At 32.1% G+C, this 21,069-nt stretch overlaps 1 protein-coding gene across 1 annotated transcript in view; it reads right to left on the reverse strand.

Annotated features, from left to right (window-relative positions):
* The window catches only part of Not1 (CCR4-NOT transcription complex subunit 1), a gene marked incomplete at its 5' end in the record, with an annotated part of 130,106 nt that overhangs the window by 19,174 nt on the left and 89,863 nt on the right, over window positions 1-21,069 (reverse strand). Inside the window, 2 exon segments of the mRNA XM_085825142.1 lie at window positions 119-376; window positions 11,459-11,560. Of these exon segments, the coding sequence (XP_085681268.1) occupies window positions 119-376; window positions 11,459-11,560 (360 nt within the window).

Consider the following 21,069-nt stretch of genomic DNA (forward strand, 5'->3'; position numbering starts at 1 on the left):
TTCACCATTATGGGAAATCTTCAATATCCAAAAGTTGTTTTTAATGCAATTAAGCTTTAGATACAATATTTGCATGGACACTGACCGCTTTTTCCTTTTTGTATTTGATATTACAAACCTTTTTAAAAGACGGAGGTTGTATTAAATTATTGAAATTCGCCAATATCCTTGGAGCTTGAGTAATTTCAGGCAGCAGATCCACTTTAAGATTTGGAGTGAAAGGATCTGGCAGTCTCATATTTCTAGGAAAAGCACTTAAAATCAGGTTCCGCATTTGGATGCAGTTCGGAGCGATAACATCACAGAATCCATAATGATAATCACAAAGGAATTCGGGGAAATCATGCAGTAAAACTAGCAGCACACGAAGCGTCCCCTGAATTAAAAAGAATAATAATTAGTTCATAAATTTTTTGAGCCTGGAGTATTACACTAGTTTAAAACATACTTAAAATACAGCAAAATTTCGATAATTGCATAGCCTGGGACAAGGATGCAACAATTGGAGAATTTTCCAGATCACATGTCAGGCCTTTCTCAATTTTTGTTTACAATTTCTTAATTTTTACATTAAGTTAGACTTTTTTTTTAAACAAACAATAAAATAAATCATACTTTAACTATTTAATCAATATCTACTTTTTAATACATTTATACACAGAAAAAAATACAAGCATTAGGTAAAAATGGAAAAGGGAGGAAAGGAATAAAAATGATAGGCAATTTTTTGAGGAAATAAAGAATTCATTTGTTAAGTGCATTGAAATAAAAAAAAAAAAAAAAAAAAAAAAAGATTATCGTTGCAACAGGTGACCTACTCTGCATTTGTTTGTGAGTATGAATCACAATACACCCCGACTGTAAATAAACAGATGAATTTATTGATCCTGCAGTAGTGCCAAACTCAGATAAAAAAATCTCTGTATGGAATACAAGAGGAACACCTGCGATGTTGCCCTGTCACCTTGCTGAATTATGATGGAGATCTGTCTGCAATGCGGAGAAATTTCTGGTCACATTCAGCAATATCAGGACAGTATTTGTATGAATGAAATACAGGGATGGATATCAGTCTTGTTTTACATCTGATCATAGTAATAAAATGGTAACTACTGGCAAACATGAAATAGGGTAGCTTCAACTGCTCTTTTAATGTGTTTACAGCACAATGGATAACCACTGAGGGATATAATAATCCTCTTCCACACCAGAACCACATCAGCGCATTCTTCTGGTAATGTAATAAAAAGTAACTACTTGTAATTTCTTAGTACTTGTAACTTATTTATGTACTGCTGCTTCTTGTGTGGTTTAGCAAAGTTATCAGTTAATTTGGTTTTGATCATAGTTAATGAAAAACAGGTCCATTGTTAGGGGGTAGGTCACTTGTCACAAGAATACCAAAATTTGTACATCCAATAGCAAAAAAATTAGCTCAACAAGAGAAAAAACAGATATATAAATAATAATAAAAACATAATATTTTTTTAATGCTAGTTCTACTCTTACAATATGCAACTTGCAAAAAGATCTGGAGCTGAAAGTCTTGATTTATTAAAAGCAAATAATTTTTTAAAAGCATTTTATAGCCTTGTTTTTGATTTTTAAATCCAAAGAAATTTCTACACAGTCTATTTCTAAGAAACAATCCATATTCACACCAACTCATGCTCCTTGGCTGAAATTTACCAGCTATTCAACATTTGAAAAAAGTGGGAAAATGCATTCTTTGCATGTCTTAACTATGTAATGGATAAACACTGCATAGAAACAACTAAACAATTTCAATAAGAAAATTTCTCTTCGATATTTTACTTTTTTTTTTCGGGGGGGGGGTGAAACATTCGTTTACATGGTAATATAAAAAATACATAATTTACCACACTGAAATTCTGCCTTTAATAAAAAATCAGTATGCTTTACAGTATTTGCAAGTTATCAAAATTTTACTGTATAAGAATATGAAATCAATAAAAGGCTTAACATACATGAAATGAAATATAAAACAATTCAACAAGAAGGCATAAGTTGATTTACTTCTTTAAAAGTAAAAAATTTAAAATAATAGAAGTTCTAGTTCAGCAGTGGCTAGTACCTTCCTTACCTTCGATTAAACTTACTCTAAAATACCTGTTGGTATAAGAGAACATTCCAGTGAAACTCGTAAAACTGTGATTTTCAAACTTACCTACAACCCAACCATTTATATTTGATTTTAAAATAACCATCTACACAATTTTTAATGACATAATGAAATGCATTTCTGAAAATTACTCAAAACTGACAATGGAAAAGTTACACAAATCATTATGAGATTTTGAACTATAACATTAACCCTCTGAGCAGTACAGGATTTTAGATCGATCATGAAGACTGGTATTTAAACAGCATTTATTAATTGAGTTTTTATAATAACTTATTTTAGTCTGTATTTTCATAAACTTACATTCATTAAGATGATATTTACATTATTAAAGAAAGTAAAAAAGCAAAATATCTTAAATTATAAGCTAATATATGCGAAGTAGCAAAACTTATGATGACCAGATAAACCCAGTCATAACGCTCAGAGTTAAACAAACAAACAAAGAAAAAAAAGTTTCCCCTTTTTAAATACATAAGCTAGGGTAAAATTAAACTAATGCAATCAGCAATAAAAGACTGCAAGGCTCTTTATTTGCTTAAAAGAAGTAGAAACAGCAAAATTTAAATGCACTAGTAGTCATCCCATGAAAAGCCAAAAAATTTAGAATCTGGACCTCAAATAGATGAAAGGTGGCTAGATGAGTTCTACTCTCAATTTCAGGCAACAGGACATCATTTTAAACAAAAAGAAGAATGCATACAAAATTCACTTTTTGATAAACAACACATCATGTGCACATGGAAAAGAAATAATCATGTGTATGCTGATAATTATACATTTATCACACCAAGGCACTAAATTAGGGACACATGAATAACAATTTGCTTTCTTTTGCTTTGATAATGGCTGTTGTATGCTACATCAATTTAGCAAGTTTACATTAGGTGTTTTAGAGATATGTTGTAGCTGTTAGAGTTGGACGATCCATTTCAGAACTGATTTACTTTAACAAGAGAACGATCAGCAATCCAGCGAAAATGAAATGGCGAGTTAACGAAGAGCTCTTGTTAGCAAACGTGCCAAAAAATTGATTCCCTTATGTAAATGTTAATATTCTTTCCTTTATTATTTATCAGAAACATCTTTGATTTTTTTTTTTTTTTTTTACTTCCTTGTACGAAAGAAGTACTGTAATCGTGAAAAATTACAGATATTATATTTCAAGGAAAATATCATTTTCACCTGTTCTTGAAACTATTTGAACGATGTTTTTATGTAACATCTGTATGTACTGACAGAATAAAGGACTGTTTTTGCTGAAAAGCATTGTAAAATTGATTTAAAAGAAATTTTTTTAATGCTATTATAGGGGTATATAGAACTGATTTTTAGGTGTCTGTACATACGTACGTACCTCGCATAACTCAATAACAAGTAACTCTAGAACGTTGAAATTTTGTATACAGGACTGCTATAACATGTAGTTGTGCACCTCCCTTTTTCGTGAAATCGTCTGCACCAATCATAAATATATTCCCAGTCTGTTACCTGGCTCGGTGAGCTTAGTTTTTATTTTTTATTTTTTTTTATTTTTGTATGTTGTTAAGCTGCGCAAATTTTGCTTTAAAAGTGACTAAATTATGTGGTTTTTATGTTCTGGGTTAAGGTTTTTATGCCTTTAGTTCATCTGCATGCATCAGTTGCAGAATTATCAACAATTTAAAAATTTAAGTGGTGAGTTATAGTTATGCTTATGCCTAACAAACCGCCATTTGTTTAAATTTGAAACTCGGTGGAATAGTGAATCAAGTTAGCTTTTGCACCTTGAATGTCTTTTTGCAAGTGGGACCAAAAGTAAACTCAGTTTTGTGCATAGAAAGCTCTGCCTTTTTGCCCGCTGACCGAATTGCTTGTTTTCGTGTAGAAACTAATTTTATTGTAAAAAAAAAAAAAAATTTTTAAACTGTCAGCTGTATTTGGTGTTTTATGTTTTTCTGAATTTTAGAATTTTTAATGAAGATGTTTTGAGTTTTTATGCATTTTTGCTTTGTCGTGAAGTGAGAATTGAATTAACTGAATGAGAAATATATCTCTAATGAAATTCGAGGAAATAAATTTTAATGAAATGCAGCAAAAAGTGTGTATAATTTAATAGGCCATACAAGGAAGTCGTGGTGTTCACATAAAATTTCTTATTAATGCATGGCCAGATATGTACTGAGAAAAGAAGATGTCTCTTGCTGCGAAAGTTAGCTAAGATTATGTTCATAAACTAAAACCTTGATTGGATTTTTATGGTAGAACAGGTTATTTTATTAGACTTTTAGTGTCAACACTTTACTGACCGCTAGTGGTTCAACAGCATATGCACGTCCGACTGGTCGCTCAGTCGCAGATTCTCGCTGTCATCATTTTCGTCACCACTATCACTTCCTGAATAACTGTGAGGACAATCTGATAAATTATCTAAATAAAATTATCCAGTACCTTTTTTTTCACTTAATGTGAATGGTAAATTTTTTAAAAATGGTGTGAAAATGTGGGAGTTTACGAAGCAACACACTTAGCGCAAGTGAGCAATGCACTACTAATAAAATGCAGATGACATAAAAAAATGGCAGTTGTTTATCACTATGGCTACTGATTGATAGGCTACTTTTAGGTAGCCCTGAGAAAAAAGCGATTAAGAGGCTATCGGTTGGTAGGCATTGGCGATAAAAAGCCGATCGGTTGGCACCTTTTGAGCATTTTTTCATTAGTCTCTGTTGAAAGGTGTTTTTAGGAAATCTCAAAACTACAGCTGAAAGAAATCAGTCCACAGAAGGAGTGATTTGATTAAGTTGATTCAGTCAATCCCGCTCCTTGTTCAATTTTTTCCATCCCCCCATCTCCGCAAAATGCTCTTGAACCACCCCCGTTCATATTCATGAAGATCATTGTTAGTGAACAATGAATTATAAAAAGGAACCGATTCACTTCAGTGAGTGAACGATCCTGATCTGATCGCTTAAAGGAATGGTTTTTCCCATCTCTAGTAGCTATAGACAAATTGCTACTTAATCTTTTGTTGACAGAAAATGGTAATTCCACAATTCAGACTTAAAGAAAATTCATTGCCAAATGTTGTAAACATCCACGAAAACAAAACTGATTATAGTAAATGATAAAACAATAAATCATCAACTCATTCAATATCTATAAAAGTTATTTAATATATGCATAGATATATGTATGTATTATATAGAGATATATTTATATATAAAGTGGTGGCCAAAATTGTGGACACTTTTGGAAATTTTTATGTTTTTGAACTTTGTATGCTTATAGAAAATGTTACATTTTGCAAAATGCAAACTTGTATATATCATTTTAAAGAGAATTTATTACTGAATTCAATACAAAACACAAAATTCAATTATTTAAAATACAAAAAAAAAAAGTTATATGTACTTTAATATAAATAAAAAACACAGTTATGAAGTGGTTTGTAATGTCTAGCTTTCCTGGCCAATCACTGTTCTTGTTCTGAGAACCAATCAAATGTTAGTAACTGCCAGTAGAAGCTGACATCATGTTTACACTTGAAACAATTCATTATTTTGCTTCATTCTGTAGAAGGAGGACCTGTTTCTTATACACTGCAATTACAAGTAGGAATTTTTGTAAAAAATTTTAATATTTAGTCAAGAACATCAAATAAAAGAGTAGATTGGACACCTAGAAAGAGATGTAATATTATTGTGTTAGGAGAAAGTGGTCTTTGCTGAAATTGCAAGACAGGTGGGTGGTTCAGTGACTACATCTGGAGTCTGAAAGTTTTGTTTACGATATCAGGAGACAAATTCAATAAAAAACAAAGAAGGCCGAAAAAGGTGCACCACATCTATTGATGACAGAAGAATAAAAAGACTATGTCTCCAAGATAGAAAAATGTAATCAGCGGCCATCAGAAGTGATCTGAATGATGCTGGTGTTTCTGTCAGTTCAAGAACAATCAGGAGAAGATTAACAGATGTTGGACTGAGAGGTAGAATTCCACGAAAAAAGCCTTATCTTAATTTTCAGCAACGGAAGAAAAAAAAAAAAAAAAAAAAAAAAAAAAAAGACTACAGTGGGAAAAGGAACACATTAATTGGACAGATGACCAGTGGTCACAAGTTATATGGAGTGATGAAACTAAGATATCGTTATTCGGTAGTGATGGGCGAAAATATGCAAGACGTAGAATAGGAGAAGAGCTACATCCCGACTGCATTCAAGCAACTGTGAAGAACCCAGTTAGTGTTATGATTTGGTCATGCATGTCAGCAGATGGTATTGGTCACCTTCATGTCATCGATGGGACACTGAATGCAGGAAAATACATTGACACTATTCTAGAACCAAAACTTCTACCTTCCAACAGAGATCTCTTTCCCAACAATGCTTCGTTTATTTTTCAGCAGGATTCGGCTTCTTGCCACATGACTAAAATATCAAAAGAGTGGTTTCGTGCAAAGAGCATTAAATTGTTGTCATGGCCAGGAAACAGTCCTGACGTCAATCCTATCGAAAATTTGTGACACCATTTGAAAACTCTTGTCTGAATGAGGCGCCCATCAAATAAAAGGGAACTAATTGAGGCTATAATTGTTTCCTGGCATCATGTAATAACGAAAGAAGAGCCTAAAACTCTTGTGAGCTCAATGAAACGTCGATGTGAAGCAGTAATAAAAAATAAAGGGTACCCTACTAAGCACTGATAACTCACTGCAACCATCAATATCTAATGTATATCGATAACTATTATCGTTTAACTTTATTTGTATTGCAAATAATTGAATCTTGTGTTTTGTATTGAATTCAGTAATAAATTCTCTTTAAAATGATATATACAAGTTTGCATTTTGTGAAATGTAATGTTTTCTATAAGCATACAAAGTTCAAAAACAAAAATTTCCAAAAGTGTACACAATTTTGGCCACCACTGTATATATAATGAAAAAATACTAATTAAAAACAGCTAAAAACCTACTCCAGTTGTGCACTGAAAACAGCAACAAGTGGTGACGGTTATGCTAAACAAATAATATGTTTAAAATTCATGCCATATTCAACTCAGAACAAAAATGAAAAACCAGAAGCACAATGGCAACCTGCAAGAAAGTAGTAAAACATGCCACAACCAATAATGAAATAAGAAATTTTCAACTTTCGTGGAACCTTAGGATTTGGGAGTTATATATGTTACCAAGAAAGACTGAAATTGGAGAATGTCAATACATACCAAATATGTTCGTAAAAGGCTGAATATTTGGTTTACTCTTATACATTCAGAACATTGTCAGTGTATGTCAACAAGCACAAATATGATTGGGTGGAGATTGAAATGAGATGCCGAGAAGACATACAAAATGGCATTGTAAAAGCATATTAAACAAATAATATGTTTAAAATTCATGCCATATGGATTCCGTGAATTCAAAGTGTTATAATAGCATACTTGCCAACCTATGACACTCAAAAATCAGGAGATTTTTCACAATGTTAAAAAGACTTTTTAAATGATAAAAATATAGTTTTTAATAATGAATTAACTTTAAATAGTTACTAAGTCTTAAATGCAAGCAAAACAAAAATACCTTAGACATAAAAAACATTTTTATTACTTTCATCGTTTAAAAAGAAAAAAAAAGGGGCACTTTAATCAGTTTTCATACAAATGTTATGGACAGTGGCAGATTTTGCTCTCGTTAAGAAAGAAACTTCACAATTTTGTTCATAGCAATTGCCACGTAGGCCTGCTTTCGCTAATAAAAGTTTTTCTAATGTGTCATCACTAAATATTAGATCTAAATTTAGTCCTCGTTTTCGCAACAACACTGAAAATCCTCTCACACTTCGCATTACTATGGGGAACTGTCAAGATGGCCAACATAATTCTAGAGAGTTCACTATATTTTAAAATTCCATCAGCACCTTTCAATTTTCCAATTAACCTCCACTGGGTGTCAATCCTAGCTGATTTTATAACTTCATCCAAGTTTTCTAATTGTAAACTGCAAAATTGCGACTGCAGTATATCAGTAGCAACATCAATATCATCATCTTTCATGACTAAACGAAGTAACACAGGAAATCTGTTCAAAAAGTACCTTATATCAAAAAAAGATGCATTTGCTAGAGCAGAAACATCAGCAACTTTAGCATGCAAAATCACTTCATTGTTGACTGGAAATTTATGTAGTGTGTAATCACATACTCGACAGAAGTAACTTCTAACATGAAGATAAAACTTATTTTTGTCTTCTTCTGAAAGTTCTTCCACTACTTTTGTAGTTGCAGCTCCTATTACCAAATCTTCATCTTCCTTCTGATTTTCTGTTTCACCATAAATCACATCATATATAGAATTACAAGACAAAACACAGACTGGTTTTACAAACTTTGATAAAATGTCTTTAAACAGATCATAAATCATTGATTGCAAAACATGAATTAATGGAATTCTGCTTTGTAGAATTGTGTTCAGAACATCGAATGATGGCAAAATGAATTGTAAAAAAAAAAAAAAAAAAAAAAAAAAAAAAAAAAAAAGCAAAAGCTTTGTTAAGGTCCGAAGAAAAAAACATATTCATTCATTCTTTACAAGATAAACTTACAGTAATCGGAAAATGTTTCGTGTGTTGAGCAATTTTTTTTTTTAATTTTGAGAGAAATTTGTATCAGCTTTACGCTGATATTTTGCAGTATTATTTTGAGAACTGCCAGTTAAATTGCTGAATGATGCAGAAATTACAAAAAATCAAAATTTTTCTCATTTCAGTATTATGCAGCTGTTGGAACTGTTTCAATTTTTCCTTTCTTTTAGAACTACTTTCAAGATAATAATAAATATCAACGTGTTCATCCACATTTAATGGTAAAGAAGCTGCCCCTTTTCAGCTGCTAAATTTAAGAGGTGACAGGTGCCCCTCATAATCTGCAAATCTGAATTTGCCTTTCTTAAGATGCCTGCAACACCAGTCTTCAAGCCTACCATTACTGGTGCATTATCGGCACCAAGCGCTAAGCAATTATCCAGAGGGACTGCATTTTATTTTAAAGTTTTAATAATTAGGTGTGCTATATTAAAGCCTGTCGAATGTCATTCTAAAGTGGGGTCAGAAAGTAAACTGCACTCAAATTCTGAAGACTCTGGATTAAAAAAAGAAACAACAATTGGATACAGTTTTGAATTGGTATTATTGCTTCCATCCGTAGAGAGGCAGAACGGAGCTGTTTTAATGCAATCAATAACTGAAGATTTATTTTTCAAACCCATTTCTTTAACAATTGCACCTGTTTTGGTCCTTGCACTTGAGTATTTCTTAGCGATTTCACTATCGGGAAACATTTTTCTAAATAAAGCTGCGTGATCCGATGCATTCAGTGGCAGGTTGTGCTCCAGTAAAAAGGCAGAGAACAGACATTCTGCATTAATCACTTTTTGGTCTTTTGTTTCCGAAGAAAAATTTAATTTTTCGTTTTTTCAAAACAACTCATGTTGTCCTTGTGTTTTTGTGTCCTTGTGTTTGAGAACATTTGCCCTTCCGCCAAGCAAAATAAAAAAATTGCAACGATAGATGGTACACATCGCAAATTTATTACATTTCCTTGAAGAAATAATGGAAGGAAAGTCAACTGTGTACGATTTTTGAAACGTGCACGAGTATTTCACCTTTCTCGCAGACATATCAAAAGACGATAATTTCTAAAACTATTTCCTAAAGGCACGTGTACTCACACAACTCAGGACATTGCTTTGTGCTCATTGGCTAATATGCAGTGGAGCTCGATGCCCATTGGACAACTGGAGAACGAAGTTGCTGGATACGTATGCTGTCAATCACAAAGCAGAAATTCTCATCTGATTCGCAAGGTTTCATTTTAGATATAATCTAGAGAAAATTCAGTTGCTTTCAGACGTCCAAAATCACTTTTTTTTTTTTGTTCATATAATGAAGTATTAAGCCAAGTTCCATAAAAATCGTGAGAAATATTAAGAATAAGAAAAAGTCGGGAGAAATATATTGTAAATTGGGTTGACGGGAGAGCGGTCGAAAATTGGGAGTCTCCCGCCTAAATCGGGAGAGTTGGCAACTCTGTAATAGTTAAAGTTGTTGCAATAAATAAGACTGTATGACATGAATCACATAATTAAGTATTTTATTTACATGTGCTGTTACTTAAGCTTTCTTTTATTTTGACATATATCATATGTTTTGATAATAAAGCAAGATTTAAAAATGTCAAAATGTATTTTTATTCAACATTCACCATTAATGCATGGCAAATGTTGATGTTTGCCGGAATAAACGAGAAATAAGGATATTTAGTAAAGCAAATAAATATCTGGGACATACACCAAACAAATACATTGATGAAGACATTCTCTAGGTTGCAGTCTTTCATGGTAACATAACATGTATATAACATAAGATATACATACATATATATATAGAGAGAGAATTTCATATAAGTTTGCATTTATTATAGAATTTAGTACAGTTTTGCCAGCACTTATAAAATAATTAAACACAACTTTTTTAACATATGCATTAATTACCACATTAAAAACATACAGAAACATGCTAGAAGATTTTATTTATTACTAAACACACTGTAAAATTCTACTTATTATTTCATCTAATACAATTGAATTAGCAATTCATCAAAAAATACATAAGCATAGCAGAAAATTAATTTTGTACACTTTTTTTCTGGTGTTCACCGTTCAACAATAATTCCTCAAATATCAACTATAGTTTCCTTTCAAATTGATGGAAGATTAAAAATAGCAAGCACTGTAAGTATTTTACAATCAAAAACTACTACTCTTACACAATGCAAGTATGAAAGACCAGTTAGTTAATTGTAAGTACATTCATAGATTGGGGACTCTTTTTTACATATGTACAGATCAGCACTATTTCTTTCTCACCATTGTATCAACATACCAAATCTACTTTTTCACCAAGGTTGCAATACATGACAAGTACTGATAAATCTTCCGAGATCACAATGGTTGAAGGCTGCTTGTCCCTTGCAGTTTCTCAATTACCCCCCCCCCCTTTTCTGCTCACACTCTAGCGTAACAAACACACATATTTATGGCCCTAAGTGAATGCCACTTCAGCATATAATAATAAAAGACAAATACTACAAAATATTCATCACTACAATAGAGATAATTCAAGTCATTATCCAGTTGTAAACTCTACAGTAAGTCTAATGGGTAAGTTTCAATCACATCATAAGGAAGAAGGTCATGTACTTTCTGTACCTTTAAAGAACCAATTATACACTCCAGCCAAAAATTATTTTAAAATATTAGGTTTATAAATAGTTTACCTTATACAGTAACTGTATCGGTGCAGCCAGTTCGACATTTCTGAGGAAAGGAGCTAAGAATTTGAATAAGCTAATCAAGAGCTGGGCATACATAGTCCAACCCTGTAACAAAAAGGAAAGCATTAAAAAAAAAAAAAAAAGCTGATATAAAATTTTTGCATCTTAAAAAAAAATTGTTCTACTTTCACAAAGCCCTGATGATTAACGAAATACAATAAAACAATAATTAACTGGTAAGAAGATTTAAGTAACACACATCCTAAACAAAATAAAATGTTGCTCAATTTTTACTGCAGTGTCGAATACCTCCTTCCCTCACATTTTAGGGAGAAAATACATTTGGTAGCTTTTAGTTGGAGAGCAAGAGTTCCCTTACAAATGAGTTAGGGGTTGGAGAGGAACATGTTAATTTCACAATAAATGCAGACACGCACTTATTTACTAAATATATGCTGCACTTAGAAAGAGGAGTGCATCTAAATTTCTTGGCAGCAACTATTTCATAGTTGATGTATATAGCACAAAAGTCCAAAATCCAGAATTGCCAGCTTCACGATTCTGGAAATTTTCAGATTCTAGAACATGAATTTGAATCTAGTAAGAAGACATGTAGAAATTATTAAAAAATAATTCTTTTTTAATATTTCTTCAAGAGGTACTTTGCATAAAGAAGGAATTTTCTGAGTCACCATCACACAAAATTACAATGCGACCCTAAGTGTAAATGGTGATATTTCCTGGATTTAAAACAACACTACAGATATTCACTGTTTGGTTAATTGATTAATGATTGAGGCACTGACATTGCAACATAATAAAATTTGATAGCTGGCTATAAATTATGCCAAGTATTTAAAAAAAATATCTGTAATCACATCCTCTTGTGATCTTGCAATGCCCCACACAGATTTTTTTTAGAATTCTTGGATGGCGCTACTTCAGAATCGGATTTTTATAAGCTACTTTTCATATGCCTTTCAGTGTGAGAAAAATTCCAATATCCATCTGCGGATCAATGGATGTACAGTTTCGGGAAAAGAGCAAAACAGAGGGTATCATTTCTACGACTGTAATGATGAGAATAATAATAATAATAATAGATAGAACAAAATAATAAGCTGCTTCAAATCAAAATGTTAAAAGTACAGTTTGCTATGGTAACCAAGTTTCTCAGAACCTAATTCTTTCTTCCTTCCTCACGGCTGTGCCAACAACAGAAAATGAATGAATGAGCAACATCTCATTCGAAAAGATGCCTTGGTGCATTACTTTTTGTTTAGATCAGATAAAACCTCCCTCATACCCATCTCAAGAGCTGAAAGTATAGCCATGCCTAATGTCATTGGCCACTGTATAATTCACTGGCTAACAGGTTTTGAAGATGACATACAGGAATCCTAGTAGAAGGAAGAATCACTTATATGGTATACTTGCCTTTTGTCAAGTACTAAACTCTCTAATCCTAGACTTTCTACTATCTCTTATGAGCCAAAAAACCTAGCAGGAGCAACCATGAGTCTTGGGAAGGGGGGTTGAGATAATAGATCATTCTGGATATTGGACATCAGATTTGAGACTCTGTACTATATAATCTTTATACTACTTATTTCCTAACAGGCAATATTTGTGTTCAAAATTGAAAAGTACTTCTTTATATGTGAATCAAAGAAAGAGGGAAAAAAAGAGGAAGAACATAAGATGTCAAACATCATGATTCCGCTTTTAAAAAAGAGGAACTATGATATTTACCCCGGGTCATCAATTCTTGTCAGAATAATATTAGACAGAGAGTGAATGGTGCTGTAATTTTTAGTAAACTGCACTGCTTTGGAACTTTTCCATCCTACAGACTATTGTTATTCAAGAAAATGAACAAATACAAGAATAATTTCATTTATCTAAAAACAAACAGAAGACAAATGCAAAATAAAATAATTTTTCATTCATAATCGTTAAAATAATAGCAATTGCAGCAAGAAGTGCATGGAGATGAGAAAAATATGAAATCACTTGAATTAAAATATTTTTTCTGGTAAATTTTGCTAAAGTAAGAGCTGCTCATACATTAGAATTACTACCATTACTTCATACAAACTACAAAATTTGAAAAGCGAATTTGACCATTTTTGCCAAGTGTTATTACTTCACATTAAAAAGGTTTCACATTGAGATTCTGCAAAATGATAATGAGGTACCTGGGAAGCCCTCTATATAAAAGGTTATCAACCAGGTACAAATTTCATTGTTTTAGGGAAGGAATGCAGTCAGCTGTTTACTCACCTATTAAGGACTTAGCTGATAAGTATTTAGTTTTAGTTTATGAACAGAAAAAACTAATTTTTTAAAGTTTTGGTATTTATCAACATTTTCTACACTTTTTCTACGAAATAAAACTCATAAAAATAATCTAAATTTAAGTGAATGCATATGTATTTTTTAAATTTTGGAAAGGGGGGATGGCTGATCCTCTAGCAATGTGAAACGGATACATAGGACAATAATCATGCATCATCACTACAAGACTGTGCTTTAAAGTAATGAAACAGAATTAAATTACTCTGAACCGATCTTACTTGAAACATGGTTCTTGCACATACAATTGATGTTTAAATGGACTAAGGACAACATAAAATTTTCAACCTGGTCATTTGTGCTATGTCAGTAAAAATTTCACAATACTTAAAAGCAAAAACTTGTATGACATAAACCTCTATCACATATACTAATAGTGGACGTGATAGAGTGAGACAACATGTCAAAAGAACATCATTAATTTTATGTTATAAATGAAATACTTTGTATATGTATATATATTTCGGGGACATTATGCAGAACAATATGTCAAACGAGACATCGCTCAGAATCCCTATTTCTGTGAAATATATGTGGCCAAATTACCATCTTCACTTGGTAAACAGACCTAAAAGAAGTCATTTATTGCTCAGACTGGCAAAAGAGATGTTTGTTTTCAAATTTGTCTCTATTGCTCACTGATGGAAGCATTTCGGTATTTTCTTAACATTTCAAACTTGTTGGTTATTATGGCAGATAATAAAAAAAGTGGTGGACCTTAAGTTGATCACTTAATCTTGACACTACAGATTCTGAAAACTAAAGAGAAAAAGCATCCAAAGAGAATCATTTAATTATCTGCCTAAGTAGAATAAACCATACAAAGAAATTAGTGACAGTTATTAAAGTTGTTCATGAATCGCGTATCCTTACTACTATTATAAATACGAATGTGAGTTTGTTTGTTATACCTTCATGCCTTAATTACTTAACTGATCTTCCTGAAATTTTCAAGAAATATTTTTGATATATTAGAAAAGGCTATAAAATGCCTTCATACAACTTTAATTAGCCAATATATTAATTTAAAAACTACTTTTCCCCTACATTTTCCACTTACTTTGTTGGTTTTTCCCTATTAAAGGGATTTGGCCACACACCAATTTATACTTTCACAAATACCTATGCAACGGCCGTTAGTTGAATTTTGAGACACATCCGCTGATTCCAAAAATTCATCAAAATCCATCGATACCATTCTCATCTTCGTAAGACTTTAATCAGTATGTATGTGTATGTGATTAAGGCAAAACCTCGAGGGCTATCTGCCTAAAGGGAGGGACGCTTTCGTGGAGGACTTTCTAAGGGAAACTGGCTTATATACACGTTATACATGGAGAAAACCACAAAAACGTCCATGCAGCCAGCATGTTCACGGGATTCGAACTACCAGTATTCAGCGACTTTACGACTCGGCCACCGACTTTAATCAGATGAGATATTAATTAAAAACTATGAAAACGCTAATTTCGTGACTCAACAGCGACATTAGGGATTTTTTTCTTGAGTCTTCCCGTGTGGGTCCACATTCTATAAATTCCACCACAGTCATCAGATGCTAACGCAAATGGATATATTCGAAAAGAAATGAATAGGAAACATCAGAAATGATTAGTATTAACCAAATATGAAATTAAGTATAATTTCATTTACGGAACAAAAATAACAAATAAGCGAGCTTGAATTTGGTAAATTCTTTGCCTGAACGTTTTCAAGCCATAATAGTAATGTAAAAATAATTGTACTAAGTATTAAAAATTGTTCTCTTATTTTAATGCATTTTAATTCACATTACAAATACTCTTATTTTGTAATGAAAGTGACTCATTAGTGGCCCAGTGAAACAATGATAATTTGGCCTGGGGTTGAATCCACATTGCTGTTTAGATGTTTTCAGAGTTTTACCCCCATGTAAGGTAAGCGCGAACTGATTTATGTTAGAAAGTTTTTCATGGAGACAGTTCTCGTGTGCTGTACCTTAACATACAAACACCTCCAAATGAAATTTAGTCTACTGTAGTTGACGACAATAATCCCCATCTCCAAGAAAGTGTGAGTAATTGTACAGCTGTGTGGTGTGCATTTATTTCTTTTTCAGTTCCTTAATTCAATATACCAAAATATACATATTAATTTTCTAGGGAAAAGAAAGGAGAGCTTCTTAAAGGAACATTTATTTCTCAGTTTATTAATATCATTTGATCATTCTGTTATACTTTATGGCAATTCTATTCATTAGTTAGTTATCCTGTACTCAAAGATATAATAGTATCTAACAATATTTTAAAGTTAGATTTTAAATCTTGTTATAAACAAGATTATAAAGACATATTAGTATATAAAGTATATATTACATATTAGTATTATAAATATATTAGTATCATATTAGTATTATAAAGACATATTGTTATAAACAAGATTTTAAAGACATATTAGTATCTAACAACATTTTAAAGTTAGAAATTACATGCATTTTTCGATTCCGACTTGTGATCTTCAACAAAACTATGATATTTAAAAAAAAAAAAAAAAAAAAAAAAAGAGGAAGAAAGGTTTGAGATTTTAAATTACATCCAAAGGGGCATTTTTTAATGTTTTGTATGTTACCTTTATTTATTAAATATCCTGTTCTTCGCACTTAAACCGTTAAATTCAGTTCAACAGCAATATCGCAAAATAATTTTTAAATGAGCATACCTTTAGAATTTTCGATACACAGTTCTTCGCGCTGGAGATAAAAGTTTTCTTTCTCCCCGTATAGTGTTGCCATGGCTCGCTTTTAATCAAAAATTCGTTAAATTTTTACTAAATATGAAATCGATAATAAAACAAATTCCAAATTTGGTCTTCCACATTCCCATATTCGTAGGAGGATTAAGTCATTCAAAATTCGATGGCTCTATGTACATTGTTTTATCACAATGCGAGAAATATACATACTAGATTCAGATTTTTCATTATTTAATTTCTTCAAATATAATGCAGGACTCTAACATTTACTGGCAACAGTTTGAAAAGTGAAACAGACATTTATAGTGATTCAATGCAAAATCGCAAAACGAAAACAATAGTTGTTCAGGAACAAAGCCCCTTTGGACTAAAAAAAAAGAAAGTTGTCTGAGCTGCTGAAGGTGAAAAACTCATTTTCAGTTTTAATATGTTTAGTTCATATATCAGTAAATAAATTTCTAATCGCTATTTACGTATTGTGCTAACATACATTGTTGAATTTTAATGAAATAATATTGTCTTTTTCCGCGTAAGTTTTTATTTTTCTAACATTTAAAAGGAATGTTAACTAGAAGCTCAGGAATAATCTTGGTGCAAAGACTGCTGACCATGTGACGCCTGCGTTACTGTAAGCCATCCCTCCTTTATTAAAAGCTTAAACCAAATCAGTGGCACAACTTTTTGCAGGACCAATTCATCAAATTTAAGGATTCAAAGAAGTTTCATATCTTGCTTCATTGCGAAATTTGACTCAATTTCCTATTTTGACAATACGAAAATGCATTTTTCAACACTGATAGAAAAGGTCACAATGAGCTTCTCTTGATGACAATCAAGTATAAAAATATGCAATATATGCATAATAAGGTATGATGGAAGAGAAAGTATTCAAGCTAGCAAACAACTGGCAATCCAGAATTAGGCCATTGATGATAAGTAGGACATGTATTATCGCAACCGCTAACACTTTTTATATTGATGGTATCCATATTCAGAAAAAAGTAAAATTTTTTTTAGTATGCAGCGTAGAATTTAGCTTGGCATTGTTAGCAGAATAACTGCATCGGGTCGCGAATTTCGGGGTTCTCCTGCTTTTTGTAAGTACTTAGTAAAGTACATGAATATCAGTTTCTTTCTTTTATTATTTTCTTATTCCTGGAGCAACTGTTACATTATATTTCATATTTAAATAATTGTAATATTACCTATGTTAGAATTTATGCGAAAAATACCATAAGTAATGTTTTCTAAATTCGAAGCTAGAACAGGAGACAGGATTTCGTCCAACAAAGGAGTACTAGACTTTTGGAAAGGGAATATAATCAACTCGTTTGGCTTGGTTTATTTGATTAAAGCACACTAGGGCTACCTGCCTAAAGGAATGGATGCTTTTGTGGAGAACTTCATAGGAAACTGACTCGTATCAATGTTACACACTGAGAAAAACCACAAAAACACCTATGTAGCCAGCCTTTTCGTCTACAAACGAATCTAGTTTGAATTATTACCAGTATTCAGCATTTTTACCACTCAGTTATTGGTGGGCCTGTCATAATCTCTAAATAAAACCTGTCCGTAGAAAGACTTTCACAACTACATGCTTTTCTTTAAACAAATAGCTTTGGCATGTTTTTTCATAACAATAAAACAAAAATAACAAGTGACACTCCGAAAACATCTATAAAAACTCTAAAAAAGAAAATGAAAAATACATAATACAATGCATATTTCACCATGTCCTAGGTAATAAGTAAGTGGTTTAATCAGCTGTTGAATCTGGCACGGATCCAGAAATATTACACAAGCACTGCACATGAAATTCAAAATAAATTTGTTGATAAAAACAAACTTTGCAATCTATTTATTTCCTGGAAAAGTTGAGAAATTACCATAGCGATAAAAAATATAAATATTTTGTAATAAGATGACTTATATTATTAATGCAATAAGAAATGTCCTTCTACATTGAAAGGGTTGATTTTTATATAAGAAAATATGGCAGTCTTATTCCCTTTTTTTCAAGTTATATTAAATCATATTATGTTTCGAATTAATCATATTATGCATTAATCATCCACGCAGTGTGGCAAAATGCAGATGCTTGCTGTTGTGCTAATGTTGCTGCAGTGTATCAATTATCTTTGTATATTGTGTAGATCAGTGTAACAAACTGTGTAATTTAAAAGCAATATGCGTACTTCATTCTAATTTTTATCTGTATTTTATTTTCAGCAGTAAATTCACTGAATATACAGAGCGGCTATAATTAAAAATGGTGCCATATATTATGTAACCCATTATAGTTTTTGAAGTTACTCATTTTTTATTCATGAGAACTTTTTTAAAATTACTTTTGTTTCCAGAAGGGAACTTAATATTGCTTTTTATAAAAAATTTACTGTAGTCTAAAAATTCAAGTTTCGTGTTTAACATTTTTTTCCGTTTATAAAACGTTTGCCATCAAATATCTATCGAGTATGTCAATTACTCGAGCTTCATTTATCTGAAGTAGTGGTTTGCTGAACACTGATAGCTTGACCTGGGTTCAGATTTCAGAGAAAGAGCTGGTTGAATGGTTAGTTCTCCCCGCGTTGACAACCGTAACGTGGACACAAACCAGGCAGAGAATCCTTGAATTGCTTTGCTTTAATCAATTAACCCAACCTAACTTTTCTTATTGGAGGTGCTAAGCACACCAATAATCAATATTTTTTTAATGGTCGGGCGCTTTATTTAATAGCCATTAGTTTTGTGCCTCTACAAGGGTCGGAAATGGTATCGATTTTATCATGGAAGCACCTAATAGGCAGCCTCCATTGACTCCTATGAAGGGACGGAGAGTTACAACCATGCCTTCTCCGAGAATCAAACCCGGGTCTATGGCCACGGCAGTCAGGTCACTAACCACTATACCGGCTGGGTGGCACCAATAATCAATATTTGGCGTGTTATTTTAGCTCAGATTTGGTCATTCTAATTTAAAAACATGATTTTATTTGTTCTGATTTTACTCAGTCAGTTTTAGGCTTCAGACCTGGATGTTAAAATTTCTGTTTCGTGAGAGCATTCAACATAATTATGTCAATAAAACTCAACCTGGTGGTTAGATGACTAAGGCAAAGTTTCGCAGGTTTTCTGCCTAAGTTGGAGGAATATCCTTGTGGAGGACTTCCTAAGAAAAACTGGCTCATAGTTACGAGTAGGAAACATGAATTTGTACGTAGCCTGTTCGACAAAATTAGAATCCGGGTTGAAATCTACTAGCATTCAGCAGTTCATCCCACATTTTATGGAAATATTAAGAAAAATGGAACTTTAACTGAAGAAAAGCACACAGATTTCGGATAGTCTGGCAAAGTGTTTTCATTGCTGTATGTTAAGGGAAAAAATGTTCAATCACAAAAATCAAGTACAATCATAATTTTAAAGCCTATCACATCAAATAGAGTATGTAGATAATGAACTTTGACTCTCAACAGTAAGAGATTTTAAGGCATAGATTTCTAATGTATTTCCTCTCATTGTGAATCTGTGGCATAATTTCCTCTCACTGGGAAAGGAGATGTGGTCATACAGGAACCTAATAACAGCATCAGCTTTCACTGCCTGATGTGCTTGATAAATTTAACTTAGATTTTTCCTACAGAGTTATTTGAAATATGCAATGGAAAGATTTGAGGCGCTACTTGCGAAACCTAACATCTTTGATCCCGGATTCTGAAGGACTTGCTCCAACAGCAATTTTTTATAGATTAGGATTGTCTGCAAACTTAGGCTTATCAGTCTCAACTAGTAGATTGCCCTGCTTGTATATAATATAAATCAGAGTTAAGTAAAAATTAATTACTAATTTTAATATTGCAACTCTAGTATCAGCATTCCATGCTAATTTATGCATTATTTACTTTAAGAAGAGAATAATGCTTATTTAACAGATAAAACTCCAGTTATAGCAATCAAATTCCCATTCTGCCATATGCCAAATTCTGCATATGTGAAGACCATTTTAAAAAATATTGCTAGCACTTTCTAGTAACTGCATGACAATGAAAAGTCGCCAGCTCACTGGGAAATTTGTGGACTGGCAAAAATATTTCCTTGGCTAACTCTACAGCTCATAAATACTATTATGTCCATAAATAATAATTTAAAATGCATAAAAAAGAAATTTTGTGACAAAAATAAAAACATATTTTACTGATATTTAAATCTCTCAATCCTTCGTAAGTTATGTTTATACCATGTAAATCATACATATGATATAATTATACGTTATCCCGTAAAACATACTTTAGCATCTATGCTCAATTATTTTTCAACTGTGTATTCCATAACCAGGATAATGAGCATAGAACTGATGAATACAGCTACTGTCACTTACATGATCATCATATGAACTGGAAGGGATTTTAAATAAGCTTTCTGGTAATTTCTATGTGCATGGATACATATAAATATGCACCTAATAAGAAATATATTTACATATACATAGAGAGATATGCAAAGGTTTAGAAGTTATCGATGTATGT

This window comes from Stegodyphus dumicola, chromosome 10 (assembly GCF_044657685.1).
Source record: "Stegodyphus dumicola isolate Sdum_Otavi_A_Nest chromosome 10, ASM4465768v1".
Taxonomy (NCBI): Eukaryota; Metazoa; Arthropoda; class Arachnida; order Araneae; family Eresidae; genus Stegodyphus; species Stegodyphus dumicola.